Raw genomic sequence first — 15,389 nt, forward strand, 5'->3', positions numbered from 1 at the left:
GCTCAAAGGATCCAAGAGGAACCCAGAAAATGCAGCAGACAAGGACAGCCCATAGCCAAGCCTGAACAACGAAATCAAAGCCATGCACTGATGCTCCGAATTAGGGGCGGGAGTCGGGAGGCCGCAGGGCTTCCCAAGGAGCCGGAGGCAGCCAACACGCAGGGCTGGGCAAGTCGGGCCGGGAGCAGCGGAGAGCTTTGTTTCCCTTCCCAGCTGAATGGCGGCTCGGGCCGGGCCCGTTCCAGGGCTGTTCCTCAGCTGCGGCTTTCCCCTCACGCAGCCCGGGGGGCGCTGGGAGCGCGGGGCGAGGCTGGGCCGTGTGCAGAGCCCGCCCCTCGCTGCGATTGGGCGGTGCTGCCGTCAGTCGTGGTTCTGGCGCGCTGATTGGTCGGAGCGGGGAGCAGCCCGGGCCCGGAGCCGCCGGCAGGGCGGCCGTGGCGCAGCAGAGGCGCCATTGGCGGAGCGTCTGTGCGGGCCCGGGAGCGGCGGCGGCGGCCGGAGCCCGGTGAGGCGGCGGCGGAGCTCGGAGGCGGCCCCAGCGCAGGTGGGAGCCGCGCTCGGTTCTGGCGGGGCTCGGCGCTGGCTGCGAGCGGAGGGGGCGGCAGGGGGCTGGGGCGGGTTCGTTGTGCCGTGTGGGCGCCGTGTTCGCCCTGGCGTGAGGGCGCTGCGGGAGCGGCTGCCCGCGCTCTCCTTGCCGCTGATGCCTCGGCAGGAGCCGGTGCCGGAGCAGCGCTGGCTCGTCCCGGCTGCTGTGGGTAGGACAGAGGTGGCTGCCCCGTCGGCGGGAGTGTGCGGGAAAGTTCCCGTGGCCAGAGGTTTGTGTCCCCAGAGGAGCCGGAGGAGTCCTGTAAAAGGAACTTTATTCCTGGACCAAGGGAGAGGCCACGGGGCATTTCCCGTGGGGTCTGTCCAAGTGTTGGAGGACGCAGCCTCCTTTTTATGCCGATTTCCCGGCCGCATCTCCGTGTCCCTTTCCCCCTTGGCTGAGGTCCTTGGAAGGTACAGACTTCCCGATGCGCCTGCTGCATGTGCCCCTTAATGTGCACCCCCACTTTGTATAACATCCGATATTCATGGCTCTGTGAAGTTTTATTTCCTTTGTTCTCTGTTTCCCCACTTTTCCTTGGCCATCTCTTTGCCAAGAGCACTTTGAGTCCTTTAATTTTCCACAACCTCCTGGTCCTTCTGCTGAGAGAGAATCTGATGCCACCCCAGGGTGAAATGTGGCGTTGCTCATGGGAGTGGATTGGTGGGTGAGAAGGTCAGGAGCTGGAGCTGTGTGCTTGGTTATGATTTGGAGGACAGCTTGTAATCTAATGATGCATTGAAATGATCACTGGGTTCTCTGGCACCTGGTATGAATTTGTTCGGGTTCCCAGGGGCTGCTCCATGGTGTTGTAGGATTTGTTCTGGTGGCCGTTCATCTTTTCCCCATTTTTGGGCGCTCCCAGAAATGCCAGGGATGCATCAATTGACCTCTTTTCTCTGATGAAATCATCACATCCTTGGATTCCCAAGTGATTTCGCTGACCTTGTGGCAGCAAAAGCAGCCCAGTGGTCAAACCCACCCTGTATAACCCAGACAGTGCCAGCAGATGTTGGAGTGGGGAGAGGGATGATTCCCCCCCGCTTTTGTGACTGAAGTTCCCCCAACATTCTCCGTTTGCTGTTTTCCTTTGCAGCTTCAGGGATTTCTGTTGCAGAGTCCGAGATGCTCAGTGTGGGCTCTGCCTTTAGCGATGCAAATTCCGTCTGTGCAGGGAGGCAGAGCTTGGGGTGAGGGGCAGAGGGAATCAGCCCAATTCCTCTGGCAGGCAAGGAGAGCCTGGGACATTGTGCACACTTCCCGCAGCAGAGTTAATTTTCATTTCTAAAGCTCCTCTGCTGGCTGCCTGGAAGGAAGCTTCTCTTCCAGGACAACCATCAGGTGGCTCACCTATGGGCCCCCCCAAAAGCGGCTTTTTTTTCCCCTTTTTTTAAAAATATTTTTTAACTGTTTATGAGGAAAAGGGTCAGTTTTAAAGCTCTTCCAGTTTTGCAAAGTGCAGCCTACAGGTGAACATCGAGAAACCCATTCCAAAATTCTGCCATCACTAACAGACACGCACAGACATACACAGAAAAATCCAAAGCAGTAAAGATTTTTGGTTCTTCTCCTCAGACTAAAAATTGATTCTCACACCCCTGGCCCAAACCCAACTGACAATATCAAAGTAGAATTATTAAGAAAGAACATTCTAATGGTGTAATCCTGTCACAGAAACTGCGGGAAGAACAAAAACTCTCCAACGACCTTTTTAGTGTTAGAGGATCAAGGCATTACTTCATTGTGGCCAGGATGTGCAACAGAAATCATTTCATCCACACAGAGCCCGGGTGTGCAGAGAAAATCATTCCATGGCACACGAGTTTTAGTCTATTTTTCCTCAACTTTATGCAGTCTAAACCCATCGAAATCCGTAGGTTTAATGTTCATTGGTTCCAAGTTGGGCAGTTCTTAGTATTTGGTTTCCTGTTGGCCCCGGACTGCTTGGCCTCTGATGTTCATTAGGTCCACACTCCTTGATTTCCTTCTCAGCCTTTTCCAGAGCAGGGGTCTCCAGCTGTGCCGGGGGCAGTGTCTGGGGTAGCTGTTCCTTGATGTTTGCTGATGGGCGTTGATGTTTTGTTGATGGGCGTTATCTTTTGGGTATCTTTTGGGCTGTTCCCAGTCTGTTGAGATGTTAAGCTCATCTCTGCTGAGTGCTGTAACATCCCTTAAGAAACACTTTAAAATTCCTTTCGCCAAGGCAGAGGCAAAGCAAGCCTGAGTAGAGAAATAAAATTTTAAAACAATTCTGAACTTGGTATATTTTCCAGCAATCGAATCCCGCCCAGCCCAGAGTGTGAGTGTAACTGAGAGCCAGAGTGGAATTCTCCCGCTGTCTCCCGCAGCAGCTGTGGCGAGTGCAGGCACAGAAAGCTCTGAAGCTCGCCCGGTGCCAGCGAGGATTGGCCCCCAGTGCCTGGAGATGCCAGAGGAGGTGCCCAGCCAGACAATTTCAGCAGAGGATCTGTGGGCAGCCCCCGGGGCTTGCCCCGCTGTGGAGCCCTGGCTGCTGCTGCGGCCCCTTCTGTGCAGGGGCAGTGGCGGCCTGGCCTGCTCCTCCTGCAGCCGGGGAGTGCAAATCCGCGGGGCTTCCGAGAGCTTGAGGCGAGGCTGAGGGGTCCCCCCGTGTTCAGCTGTGCTGGCGGCTGTTTCTGTGCTCGGGGACACTTGGAATGGGCCACGCCCTTGGCCACCAGTGGTGCTTCTTTGCACTCCTCAGGCAGGACCCGATGTCCTGGTTGGATGCTGTGGGCAGCAAAGTCCCAAGGCAGGGTCTGTGCCAGCCGAGCTTCCTGTGGAAGAGCTTTCAGAAGAGACAGGATTCTGGCCACAGACTGCTTGAAACAGACATCCCTTATCTCCATCCCCACTAAGTCGGGAATGAGCAGGGTGAGGAATTGCAAACATCAGTTCCAGGGGAGATAATTGAGTATCTGCCCTGGGTCTGGCTCTTCTTCTTGCCAAAGCCAATGGCAGCAGCCGTACCCGTGGCATCTTGGTTTCTCTCAGCAGCTTCAGAAGGTGTTTCTTTATTTCCCCATTCATTCTTTCCACCCGACCCGAACTCTGGGGGTGCCAGGGCGTTTGGAGGTCCCACTGTGTTCCTAAAGCAGCCAGAACGGCCTGAAGGATCATTCCTGTAAAATGAGTTCCCCTGTCTGAGTCTATTGCTTCCACAATCCCATCTCTTGGAATTGTTTGTTCCAAACATGCCTTAAGAACTGGTGCAGGGATTGCTGAAGCAGTTGGAAATGCTTCTGCCCCGCTGTGAGCTGCCATGCTGTTAGCAGAAGATATTGAAGCCTTCCTGCTCAGGGCATTTCAGTGCCAGGCTCTTCCAGGCACCCCCAGCTCGGCCCTTTGAGCTGAGCATGCAGGCGCTGAGCTGCGCTTTGTCTCCTTCCCTTTCCTTAAGAGCAGCGTGTCTTGTCACTCTTTTCCCTTCTGCTGCCCTTGCAGACCCATCCCTAAACACCTTTTCTCCCTCAGGCCAGGGAATGTCTGGTCAATCTCTCCTAGGCCGGCTCTGGAGCTCTGTCACTTGACTGCAGCCATGGGTTTCTTGCCAGCCCCGTGTCCAGGGCCGTTCAAACAGGAGGCTGGGTTCAACCCTTGCCCTGTCCTCAACTCTGAATCCTCCTGTTCCATCCAACAAGTTTCATTCTGTAAGAAGCCAGCGGTGCTCATCCATTTAGAGGCTCCTTTGGTTAACAAAGCTTTACCTTGATGCCAGGCTTGAACAATGAGAGATTCTGCTGCTGTCAGTTTTCAGGCCTCAGTTCCCATTAAAGCCGGGGCTGCACAATTCTGCAGACAATGAGGCCACTCTCTGGCCACTGGGTGAAACATTTGAGCCCAGGAATTCCTTTGGCATGGCCCTGATTAACATCCACATGCAATTCAAATGGTTTTTCCCTGTCTGGGAGGGCCAGGGCAGGAGGCTCAGTTAATCTGCTTTTGAAGCCTTGACAATTGTGCTTTCCTTCTGGTGTCCATGATGGGGTTTCTTGCCTGGCAGGAGAGGAGAGTTGTAGGGAGAGATGCCTGGCTCCAGAAGCGCTGCCTTTAGCAGCAGGGACTCAGTAAGAGGCTGTAACCCCTTCCTTGCCTCCCTTGGAACAGGGTATTGCTTTTAGACACCACTTGTCCTGGATGCTTCAGAGGAATTTGGAGAGGCTCCATATCTGATTTTCCCTATTTCCCTGGGGCTGCCCACACTTCTGGGTTCCCTTCAGCAGAGGCCTTCGCACACATTTGACACCAAGGTCCAGCAGCATTAGCCTCTGTATCTCCTTTGACAATATGAATTTGCATTCCCACTTCAGCCACCAAATGCCTTCCCAGTAAATTATAATCACAATTAGGAACAAACAGAAATTGATGCGCTTCAAACCCATCCCCCACATCTACTGATAGTGGTTGAATAAAACACCCCTGCTCATCTTTCCCACTTATTCCCTGAATAATCAAGGAACTTCTTGCCAATTTCCCCCCTTAGGTCTCAGATTCGGAGTGGATCGAGAGGCCCCTGTGTCCATCAGGAGCGGCCTCGTCTCGATCCAGACGCGCCCTGAATGTTCTCAAGGGCTCTGGTGCGGTGGGTCCCTGGTCTGCTGGGAGCTCTGCCAGCCCTGACAATCCATGTCCATGTGGGGTGGACTTGCTGGTGCTGAGGGTGCTGCTGTCTGTGCTTGCAGTGTCCTTCTGGCCTGCAGATGGACCCCTGATTCCTTGCCAGGGGCTGTTTGGGTGGGCTCTGCCGTGCCGAGGAGGGCAATGCCTGTGCCAGGTGCTTGTGGCCACCGCCGTCCCCTGGGTGCTGGGGCCCCCTTGGGCCCTGCGGTTCATCCCTGGGGGGCTGTAGAAACTCTGCCATGGCCTTTGCCTTCACCTTGGCCTTTTGCTCATCCCTTCTTGCATTGCCCTGCTGAGCCTTTCTGGCCAAGTGCTGCAGGGGCTTCTTGTGCCTCTCCTGCAGCCCCCTCAGTGCCTGTGGGTGCTCATCCTCTGACAGCTGCTGAGCTTTCTGCAAAATCATTCATTTCTCCAGTGACCCAAACAAGATTGATGAAAGAAAATCCTGATCCTTCCACATCCCGCAGCCTCCTGGGGGCCGGGGGTCACTGCCGGCCCTGCCCGGGGGGTGTTGGGGTCAGGCAGTGCCCGGCGCTGAGCCCCGGCTGCCCTACAGCCCCGGCCCTGCCCCACAGCTCCCCACAGGCCCCCAGCCCGTGCTGCCCTGTCCTGCTGCTCCCCACCACAGAGCAACCCCCTCAAATCCTGAACTTCTTTGTTTCCCTGTCCTGGAACGCGGGGTACAAAAGATCTGGATCAGCTGGCAAATGTTGCGGATAAGATGGTGCTGAAAAGCACCCCACTCCTCACTTTTTTCTCTTCCTCCTCTTTTCCATCTTCCTTTTCCTTTCTTACCACATAGATTCCTCCTGCTGCTGTTTGCCTTAACCATATTCCTGCACACTCCCTTCAACCAATCCCTTCCCAGCACACCAACACCATCCGTCCGCTGTTGCTGAGACCCCTTCTCGACTTCCCTTTTTCCCCCTGCTGGGTTTCCATGTCCTTAATTAGCTCTGGGACAATGTGCAAACTGCCTCAACATTGTCCCCTTTTGATTAGGAAACGATGTCCATGGTTCTGTTCAGGCTTTGTTGTTGTTCTGGAAGTTGAGGAATTGAGCAGGAGCTTGGCTGAGCAGCAGTGTGTGTCAGTCAGTGCCATTTTGTGGAGCTGCTGGTTTGTGCTGTCACTTGCTTGTGTGCAAGTGCGTGTGGCTGTGTCCGAGCAGATTCAGAGGATGTGTTTGTAAGGAGGCGTTGGTGTTGTTGGTTCGCTGGGGGTGCCCGGTTTTCGGGACATCCCCCCTGGAGCAGGGTGTCCCCCCTTGGTGCAGGCGCGGCCCTCAGGCAGCGCTCAGCCAATCAGAAGGCGCGGCGCTGGTGAGTCAGCAGTTGCCAGGCAGAGCCGCAGCGCCCGGCGCTCCCCAGCTGGAGCCCACGTGTGGCCCGGCCTTGGCGCCCCCCGCCAGGGGAATTTGGGGAGGTGGGAGGGGGGGAGCGCCAAGGCCGGGCCGGGCCGTGCTGTGCTGGCAGAAGTGGCTGCGGCGGGGGCCGAGTGCGGGCAGGAGCGGCCGAGAGCCCAGCGCTGCCCCAGCCCGAGCTGCCGCAGCTGCATCGCTGCTCGTGCTGTGCGATCCGAGAGCTCTGGGGGGCAGAGCGAGCCAGGGCTGGGTGCTGGGCCTGGGGGGAGCAGGAGAAAGGCTGGAGGAGCAGGGCTGGAGACCAGAATGGTGAAACGATGCCCGTGGGAGCAGCAGGTGGGATTCTGCAGGAGAAGGAGTAGTGTGAGGAAGAGGAGTGTGAGGAAGAGAAGGGACACAGGAGGAGGAGGAGCAGGAAGAGGAGGCGCCGCAAGGTTCCAGCACTCGCTGTATCTGCAGCCTCCCCCCAGCCCCAGGAGCGTTGCCCCCCCCCCATCCAGCAGGTGATCAGGGAAGGGGATCCACGATTTTCCCGAGGGTGAATCTTGGTGTTTCTGAGGTTTATTGGTTTCCATGTTGGTGCTTTGGTTTTTTTGTGGGGGCTGAATGTGTTTATATTTTGGAGGGTGTTTTATCTGGATCTTGATGTTTTGGGAGTTTTGGGTCTGTGTCTTGGTGTCTGGGGGCATTTTGGGCTGAGTCTATGTGTTTTGGAGATTTTTACAGACACAAGATGCCCAGGGATGGACTTGGGCAGGAGGAACCCCCAGCCCAAGGCGCTCACCCCTTGTTGTTTCCCCAGTTCAGGATTTGTCATTCCCAAGGTGTGGCCGGATGGAGGAGGAGGAAAAGCTTCGGAGATGCCGCATGAGGAGGGGCTGCAAACGCAGCCCAGAGAGATCCAAGGAGGAAAGAGCCCCCCTGGGCTGGGAAGGTGGCCGGAAATCCAGGCAGAGCTTGGTGTTGGGGGAGAAGCCTCAGGGTGGGGAGAAGCCCCACAAGTGCTTGGAATGTGGGAAGGGCGTCAGGTGGAGCTGCACACTGAGGGTACACCAGAGGATCCACACTGGGGAAAGGCCCTATGAGTGTGGGGAGTGTGGGAAGAGCTTCAGCCAGAGCTGCAGCCTGAGAAAACACCAGAGGATCCACACTGGGGAGAGGCCCTACAAGTGTGGGGAGTGTGGGAAGAGCTTCTCCAGCATCTTTTGCCTGATCCAGCACCAGGTGGTCCACACCAGGGAATGGCCCTATGAGTGCTTAGAATGTGGGAAGAGCTTCCGCCAGAGCTCCAGCCTGTGGACACACCAGCGCATCCACACTGGGGAGAGGCCCTACGAGTGTTCTGAGTGTGGGAAGAGGTTTCCGACCAGCTCTGATCTCCTCAGACATCAGCGCATTCACACGGATGAGAGGCCCTTCCGCTGCCCCGACTGTGGGAAAGGCTTCAATCAAAACTCCCACCTCATCAGACACCGGCGCATCCACACCGGGGAGAGGCCCTACGAGTGCCCCGAGTGCGGGAAGAGCTTCGTGCGCTGCTCCAGCTCCATCCCCCGTGGGAGGATCGGCGTTGGATGATCCCCAGTGACCCCCGTGGGGCAGAGCCCTGGTGACCCCCGTTCTGGGTGATCCGCGCTGGGTGGGGGGAAGGTGTTGGAGAGATTTCTTTGCCTTCTCCTTGTGCTGCTGGGATTTGGTTGGTAATAAATTCCCTCCCTGTGCCCAGGCTGGCTCTGTTGTGCCCGTGCCAGTGCTCGGGGCGGGATCTCTCCCGGTCCTTCTCTCAGCTCCTGGGCCTTTCCTTGTATTTGCTGTCCCTGTGCAGTAGCAGAGGGCAGGGACAGAGCGGTTTTGGTGTCTCCCGGCATCCAGGCAGGGCCAGCCCAGCCCTGGGGGTTGTGAGGGGCTTGTGGGGGTCCCCCGTTTACGGGACATCCCCGCTTGGAGGAGGGTGTCCCCCTTACTGCAGCCCCAGCCCTCAGGCAGCACTCAGCCAAGCAGAGAATGCCCTCAGCTGGGGCCTCGTTTTTGGGCAAAGCTGAGCCCCTGGACATCTCCATCCCCATTTTGGGGTGCAGCTGAGCTCCTGGATACCTGGGTCCCCAGTTTTGGGGCTCTATTGGGCTTGCACAGCCTGGTTTTGGTAGTGGGGTTGGTTCAGAGGTGGCTTCTGAGAGAAGGATCTGGAAGCTTTCTCCATGTCTGGCAGAGCCAATCCCTGGCAGCTCCAAAGATGGAGGTGCCGGATGCAGAGATGCCCCCACAGCCCCTGGGAAGGAGGGAGGAGGGGGAGGGTGGTTTAAGGATCTTCTTTTCCTTCTCATTCTCCTGCTCTTATTTTTTCAGTGTCATCAATTTAATTAGTATCTCTAATTAGAGCCTGTTGTGCCCGTGCCAGTGTTTGCTGAGGGATCTCTCCCGGTCCTTGTCCCCACCCAGGAACCCTCGGTTCCATTTTCTCTCCCCTGTGCGGCTGCGGGGGGCAGGGGCAGAGTGGCTTTGGTGGGTGCCTGGCACTGGGCCAGCGTCACCCCAGGCCATGGGCACCCCTGAGATCCCGCGTCCCTGGGGACACATTTCTGGGCACAACTGAGCTCCCACCTGCCCAGCACCCCGAGGTTCCCCCTCCAAAAAACCCCACCGCGAGGCTGCAGCATCCCTAAAGCCCCTCAGCCAATCAAAATCGTGGCCAGCGCTGGCCATGGGGCGAGTGGCAGCAGCTGCGGCCGTACTGGTGGCACTGGTGGTGCTGGGAGCCCCCCCGGCTGCGGGCGTGGAGCTCTTGGGTGAGCGGTGGGGACGGGATGTGATGGTAAAGGGGGGGAGAAGGGGAAAAAGGGGTGATGGGACCCTTAAAATGAGTGAGAGGTGGAGGGGACCCTCAAAGGAAGAGCAGGAGGGGGCTGAAGAGTGTGGGAGAAACGGGTGAGAGGGGGTGGGAAAGTGGGGAAAAGCAGAGGATGGGACCCGAAAACTGAGCGGGAGTGGGCTGGGGATTGGGGGATTGTGGGGGAAAATGGTGGAAAGGGTGAAAAGGGGGGAATGGGACTCCAAAACTCCTCTGGCGAGGGGCTGGAAATGGCAGGGGAGGGGATGTGAAATAGGGAGAAGGGTGGAAAAGAGGAAGTCGGAGCACGGGCAGGAGGGTCCCGTGGCGGCCGTGGGGCACAGGGGGTGCGGAGCGGGGATCCGGGGTGGCTCCCGGAGCTCTGGGCGTGCTGGGGGCTGCAGGGGGGGCACCCCCTGAGCTGTGTCCCACACACACAGGGGTGTTCCAGGGGATGATGAAGTCCGAGTGTCACTTCATTAAGGGCACCGAGCGGGTGAGGTTGGTGCAGAGGAGCATCTGACAGCGGGAGCAGCAACTGCACTCGCCAGCGATGTGGGGCTGTTTGTGGGGGACAGCCCGTGTGGGGAGAAACAGGCGCAGTGCTGGAACAGCCATCCAGCCAGACTGGGGTACAAACGGGCTCTGGCGGACAGGCTCTGCCGGCACCACCGCGACATCGTTGCCCCGTTGCTCGCGGCCCGCAGAGGTGCAGAACGTCGGGCAGAGCGAGTCCCCTCGGGCCCTGCCCTGGGGATGAGCCTGGAGCCCCTCAGCCCCCCTGGTGCCCATCCCCGGGGCCTCTTGTCCTTCCAGCTTCCCCTGAGGTGTCCCAGTCCATCCCAGTCTCTCCCAGTCTCTCCCAGTCCGTCCCAGTCCATCCCAGTCTCTCCCAGTCCATCCCAGTCTCTCCCAGTGCCCCCGCGCGTGTCCATCCCCGCCCTGCGTGGCGCTGACGCCCCTCAGCCAATCAGAGCGCGTCTCTCTGATGACTCATCAGTTGCCAGGCAGACCCGCAGCGCCGAGTGCCCCGTGCTGGACTCGGCCTCCCAGTGCCGCGCGCTCCATTCCCAGTCGCTCCCAGTGCCCTCCCAGTGCCTCCCCAGTGCCCTCAATCCACTCCCCTCTCACGAGGGCAGCTCACTTCTCTCAGAACACTCCAAGCCAAAGCTGCCTACGCTTCTAGGCCGATCTCTTGAGTATCCTTCTACTCTCATACTTTCTTGGCCCTTACACGTTTCCTAAGTGTTACTTTTATGCTTTTAATATTACTGGAGATGGTAACCAAAAGGGCTCCAAACCCCCTTCACACAGCAACCAAACTGTTCTGAAATAAACCCTACAGAGATATATTTATGAACACAGATCTTTCACTGTTGTTTCACTCTCATCTGCCCCAGGGGAGCCATGAACCAGACCCTGGGTTACCCTCGCCTTCAGGGGCGGGGCGGAACAGGAGCCGGACACGGGGGAAGCTTCTAGAAGCTGCTGACGGAAGCCACCCCTGGAGGCCCCCTATTTCCAAAGCCTGGCCATGCAAACCCAGGACACTGGATCCAAACATGGATCACTCAGGAGGCACCAGGGCTCTGCCTGTCGTGGTTTGACGCAGCTGAGCGTCAAGCACATGAAATCTGTTATTTTTCATAAGGGGAAAATAAGAAAATATTGAGGAAAACTAGAGAGCTGCGAAGCAGAACAGGTTCAAACTTAAACAGTTGCTGTACAAAGAAAAAGTTTATTACCAACAGAATTAAAAGTAAAAAGAAATAACAAGAAATTCAAGCAAACTTCCCCTCTCTTCCAGCACTTCCTTCCTTTTACCCAACTCGCAGAAAGGATAACATTACATGGGATTTTAGTCAGTGTTGCAGTTCTTGAAAACTCTCTTTGTTATGCTTAAGGAAAAAAGGGTTTTCTTCTGCATCACGTGGTTCCCAAAGTGCCACCAACAGCAGACCCGCCCGGGAAGAAACAATCTGCTGTGGTGTAAAACATCTCTGCCCTGAAAAATCTCACCGTTCCTTCACACTGCCAGACATGGGCCTTCACATGGGGTTATTAATCTTTTTAAGGATTAATTACTTTGGCCTGAACACAAATGGGGTTTTTTTTGTGACAGGAGGTCTCTAAAAGCCTCTCAATACTTCTATATAGCCTGGCATAGGCACTTTTCATAAGTTTCATGGGCCACGGGTGAACTTTTCAGCACCCCCATGTACTCCAAATGGATCAAAGAGACAAACAGTCTGTGATATTACAGTTTCTTACCATGGCCTGCAGGAAGTTTTTTAAGCTGCGCGCGAGAATCGCGGCACCGCCCTCTTTTCTCCCGTCGCCATTTCCAGCTCCGTCCCACAGGACTCACTTTCTCTTCTCTCTGGCTCCGAAGCCGCCACGTTGAAGAGTGTTCTTGTTCGGGCTCTACGGTGGAGAAAGCCTGGCTCCCTTTGTGCTGCTGGCTGCGTGGTGTCCTCTTCAGTTCAGCGCGGAGTGTGCTGGCTGCAGACAGGAGGCTCCGCCGGCTCCCGCTGGCTCCGCCGGCCCCGCGTGGAGAGGAGAGGGACCCGCCGGTGCCAGGGAGCCGCGCCGGATGGGTTTAGCTGTGTGGCACTCCATGGCTGGCTTTAGCTGCCTGCGGCTCTGGGACAGTTCCCCCCCAGCAGTGACACAGGGTCTGTGCTGCGGCGTTGGGAAAGGAGGGGGTGCAGGGGCCCTGACCCGGCGGGGCCCGGAGCCTCCAAGGCCCCCCCACCTTCCGGCAGGAGAGCTGGAACGAAAGGAATTCCCGCGTTTCCATGTGGTTTAAATAAGTAAACGGAGGACCCCCACAAGCCCCTCACAACGCCCGGGACTAAGCTGGCCTTTACTGGATGCCAGGAGACACCAAAACCGCTCTGTCCCTGCCCTCTGCTACTGCACAGGGACAGGAAATACAAGGAAAGGCCCAGGAGCTGAGAGGACGACCGGGAGAGATCCCGCCCCGAGCACCGGCACGGGTACAACAGACCCAGCCTGGGCACAGGGAGGGAATTTATTCCCAACCAAATCCCAGCAGCACAAGGAGAAGGCAAAGAAATCTCTCCAACACCTTCCCCCCACCCAGCATGGATCACCCGGAACGGGGGTCACCAGGGCTCTGCCCCACGGGGGTCACTGGGGATCATCCAACGCCAATCCTCCCACGGGGGATGGAGCTGGAGCAGCGCACGAAGCTCTTCCCGCACTCAGGACACTCGCAGGACTTCCCTTAGCGGTGCATCTGTTGGTGTTTGGTCAAGTTTGAGCTGCTGGAGAAGCTCTTCCCACACTGGGGACACTCGTAGGGCCTCTCCCTGCTGTGGATGCGCCGGTGGGTGATGAGGTGGGAGTTGCGTTTGAAGCCCTTCCTGCACTTGGGGCAGCGGAAGGGCCTCTCATCTGTGTGAATGCGCTGATGTTGGAGGAGGTGGGAGCTCCTCTGAAACCTCTTCCCACACTCAGAACACTCGTAGGGCCTCTCCGCGGTGTGGGTGCGCTGGTGTGCCCTCAGGGTGGAGCTCCACCCGAAGCTCTTCCCACAATCGAAGCACTCATAGGGCCGTTCCCCAGTGTGGACCACCTGGTGCTGGATCAGCTCAGAGCTGCTGGAGAAGCCCTTCCCACATTCCCCACACTCGTAGGGCTTTTCCCCAGTGTGGATCCTCTGGTGCTGGATCAGGTTGGAGCTCCTGCTGAAGCCCTTCCCACATTCCCCACACTCGTAGGGCCTCTCCCCAGTGTGGGTGCGCTGGTGTACCCTCAGGCTGGAGCTCCACCCGAAGCTCTTCCCACACTGCAAGCACTCATAGGGCCGTTCCCCGGTGTGGACCACCTGGTGCTGGATCAGGTGGGAGCTGCTGGTGAAGCCCTTCCCACATTCCCCACACTCATAGGGCCTCTCCCCAGTGTGGATCCTCTGGTGCCTGATCAGATTGGAGCTCCATCTGAAGCCCATCCCACATTCTGGGCACTTGTGGGGCTTCTCCCCACCCTGAGGCTTCTCCCCCAGCTCTGAGTTCTGCCTGGATCTTGGGCCGCCTTCCCGGCACAGGGGGGCTCTTTCCTCCCTGGATCTCTCTGGACTGTGTTTGCAGCCCCTCCTCATGCGGCATCTCCGAAGCTTTTCCTCCTCCTCCATCCGGCCACACCTTGGGAATGACAAATCCTGAACTGGGGAAACAACAAGGGGTGAGCGCCTTGGGCTGGGGGTTCCTCCTGCCCAAGTCCATCCTTGGGCATCTTGTGTCTGTAAAAATCTCCAAAACACATAGACTCAGCCCAAAATGCCCCCAGACACCAAGACACAGACCCAAAACTCCCAAAACATCAAGATCCAGATAAAACACCCTCCAAAATATAAACACATTCAGCCCCCACAAAAAATCCAAAGCACCAACATGGAAACCAATAAACCTCAGAAACACCAAGATTCACCCTCGGGAAAATCGTGGATCCCCTTCCCTGATCACCTGCTGGATGGGGGGGGGGGCAACGCTCCTGGGGCTGGGGGGAGGCTGCAGATACAGCGAGTGCTGGAACCTTGGGGTGCCTCCTCTTCCTGCTCCTCCTCCTCCTGTGTCCCTTCTCTTCCTCACACTCCTCTTCCTCACACTACTCCTTCTCCTGCAGAATCCCACCTGCTGCTCCCACGGGCATCGTTTCACCATTCTGGTCTCCAGCCCTGCTCCTCCAGCCTTTCTCCTGCTCCCCCCAGGCCCAGCACCCAGCCCTGGCTCGCTCTGCCCCCCAGAGCTCTCGGATCGCACAGCACGAGCAGCGATGCAGCTGCGGCAGCTCGGGCTGGGGCAGCGCTGGGCTCTCGGCCGCTCCTGCCCGCACTCGGCCCCCGCCGCAGCCACTTCTGCCAGCACAGCACGGCCCGGCCCGGCCTTGGCGCTCCCCCCCTCCCACCTCCCCAAATTCCCCTGGCGGGGGGCGCCAAGGCCGGGCCACACGTGGGCTCCAGCTGGGGAGCGCCGGGCGCTGCGGCTCTGCCTGGCAACTGCTGAGTCACCAGCGCCGCGCCTTCTGATTGGCTGAGCGCTGCCTGAGGGCCGCGCCTGCACCAAGGGGGGACACCCTGCTCCAGGGGGGATGTCCCGAAAACCGGGCACCCCCAGCGAACCAACAACACCAACGCCTCCTTACAAACACATCCTCTGAATCTGCTCGGACACAGCCACACGCACTTGCACACAAGCAAGTGACAGCACAAACCAGCAGCTCCACAAAATGGCACTGACTGACACGAACTGCTGCTCAGCCAAGCTCCTGCTCAATTCCTCAACTTCCAGAACAACAACAAAGCCTGAACAGAACCATGGACATCGTTTCCTAATCAAAAGGGGACAATGTTGAGGCAGTTTGCACATTGTCCCAGAGCTAATTAAGGACATGGAAACCCAGCAGGGGGAAAAAGGGAAGTCGAGAAGGGGTCTCAGCAACAGGGGACGGATGGTGTTGGTGTGCTGGGAAGGGATTGGTTGAAGGGAGTGTGCAGGAATATGGTTAAGGCAAACAGCAGCAGGAGGAATCTATGTGGTAAGAAAGGAAAAGGAAGATGGAAAAGAGGAGGAAGAGAAAAAAGTGAGGAGTGGGGTGCTTTTCAGCACCATCTTATCCTCAACATTTGCCAGCTGATCCAGATCTTTTGTACCCCGCGTTCCAGGACAGGGAAACAAAGAAGTTCAGGATTTGAGGGGGTTGCTCTGTGGTGGGGAGCAGCAGGACAGGGCAGCATGGGCTGGGGGCCTGTGGGGAGCTGTGGGGCCGGGCCGGGGCTGTGGGGCAGCCGGGGCTCAGCGCCGGGCACTGCCTGACCCCAACACCCCCCGGGCAGGGCCGGCAGTGGCCCCCGGCCCCCAGGAGGCTGCGGGATGTGGAAGGATCAGGATTTTCTTTCATCAATCTTGTTTGGGTCACTGGAGAAATGAATGATTTTGCAGAAAGCTCAG

General features: G+C 57.6%; 1 protein-coding gene and 1 pseudogene across 1 annotated transcript; one reads left to right on the plus strand and one right to left on the minus strand.

Moving 5' to 3' along the window:
* Positions 1-15,389, minus strand: part of LOC138101859 (uncharacterized) — a 678,931-nt pseudogene that overhangs the window by 169,699 nt on the left and 493,843 nt on the right.
* LOC138101881 (zinc finger protein 154-like) lies at positions 425-8,258 on the plus strand. The gene is made up of 2 exons (XM_068999635.1): positions 425-544; positions 7,390-8,258. Exon 2 carries the CDS (start codon positions 7,422-7,424, stop codon positions 8,163-8,165), a length of 744 nt encoding a protein of 247 aa, XP_068855736.1. The 5' UTR covers positions 425-544; positions 7,390-7,421; the 3' UTR covers positions 8,166-8,258.

The sequence above is a fragment of the Aphelocoma coerulescens genome, unplaced genomic scaffold (assembly GCF_041296385.1).
Source record: "Aphelocoma coerulescens isolate FSJ_1873_10779 unplaced genomic scaffold, UR_Acoe_1.0 HiC_scaffold_56, whole genome shotgun sequence".
In the NCBI taxonomy this organism is placed as follows: domain Eukaryota; kingdom Metazoa; phylum Chordata; class Aves; order Passeriformes; family Corvidae; genus Aphelocoma; species Aphelocoma coerulescens.

Bases quoted from the DNA above. Each gene is read 5' to 3' on its own strand.
- LOC138101881 (XM_068999635.1), top strand. From the start codon at position 7,422: ATGGAGGAGGAGGAAAAGCTTCGGAGATGCCGCATGAGGAGGGGCTGC.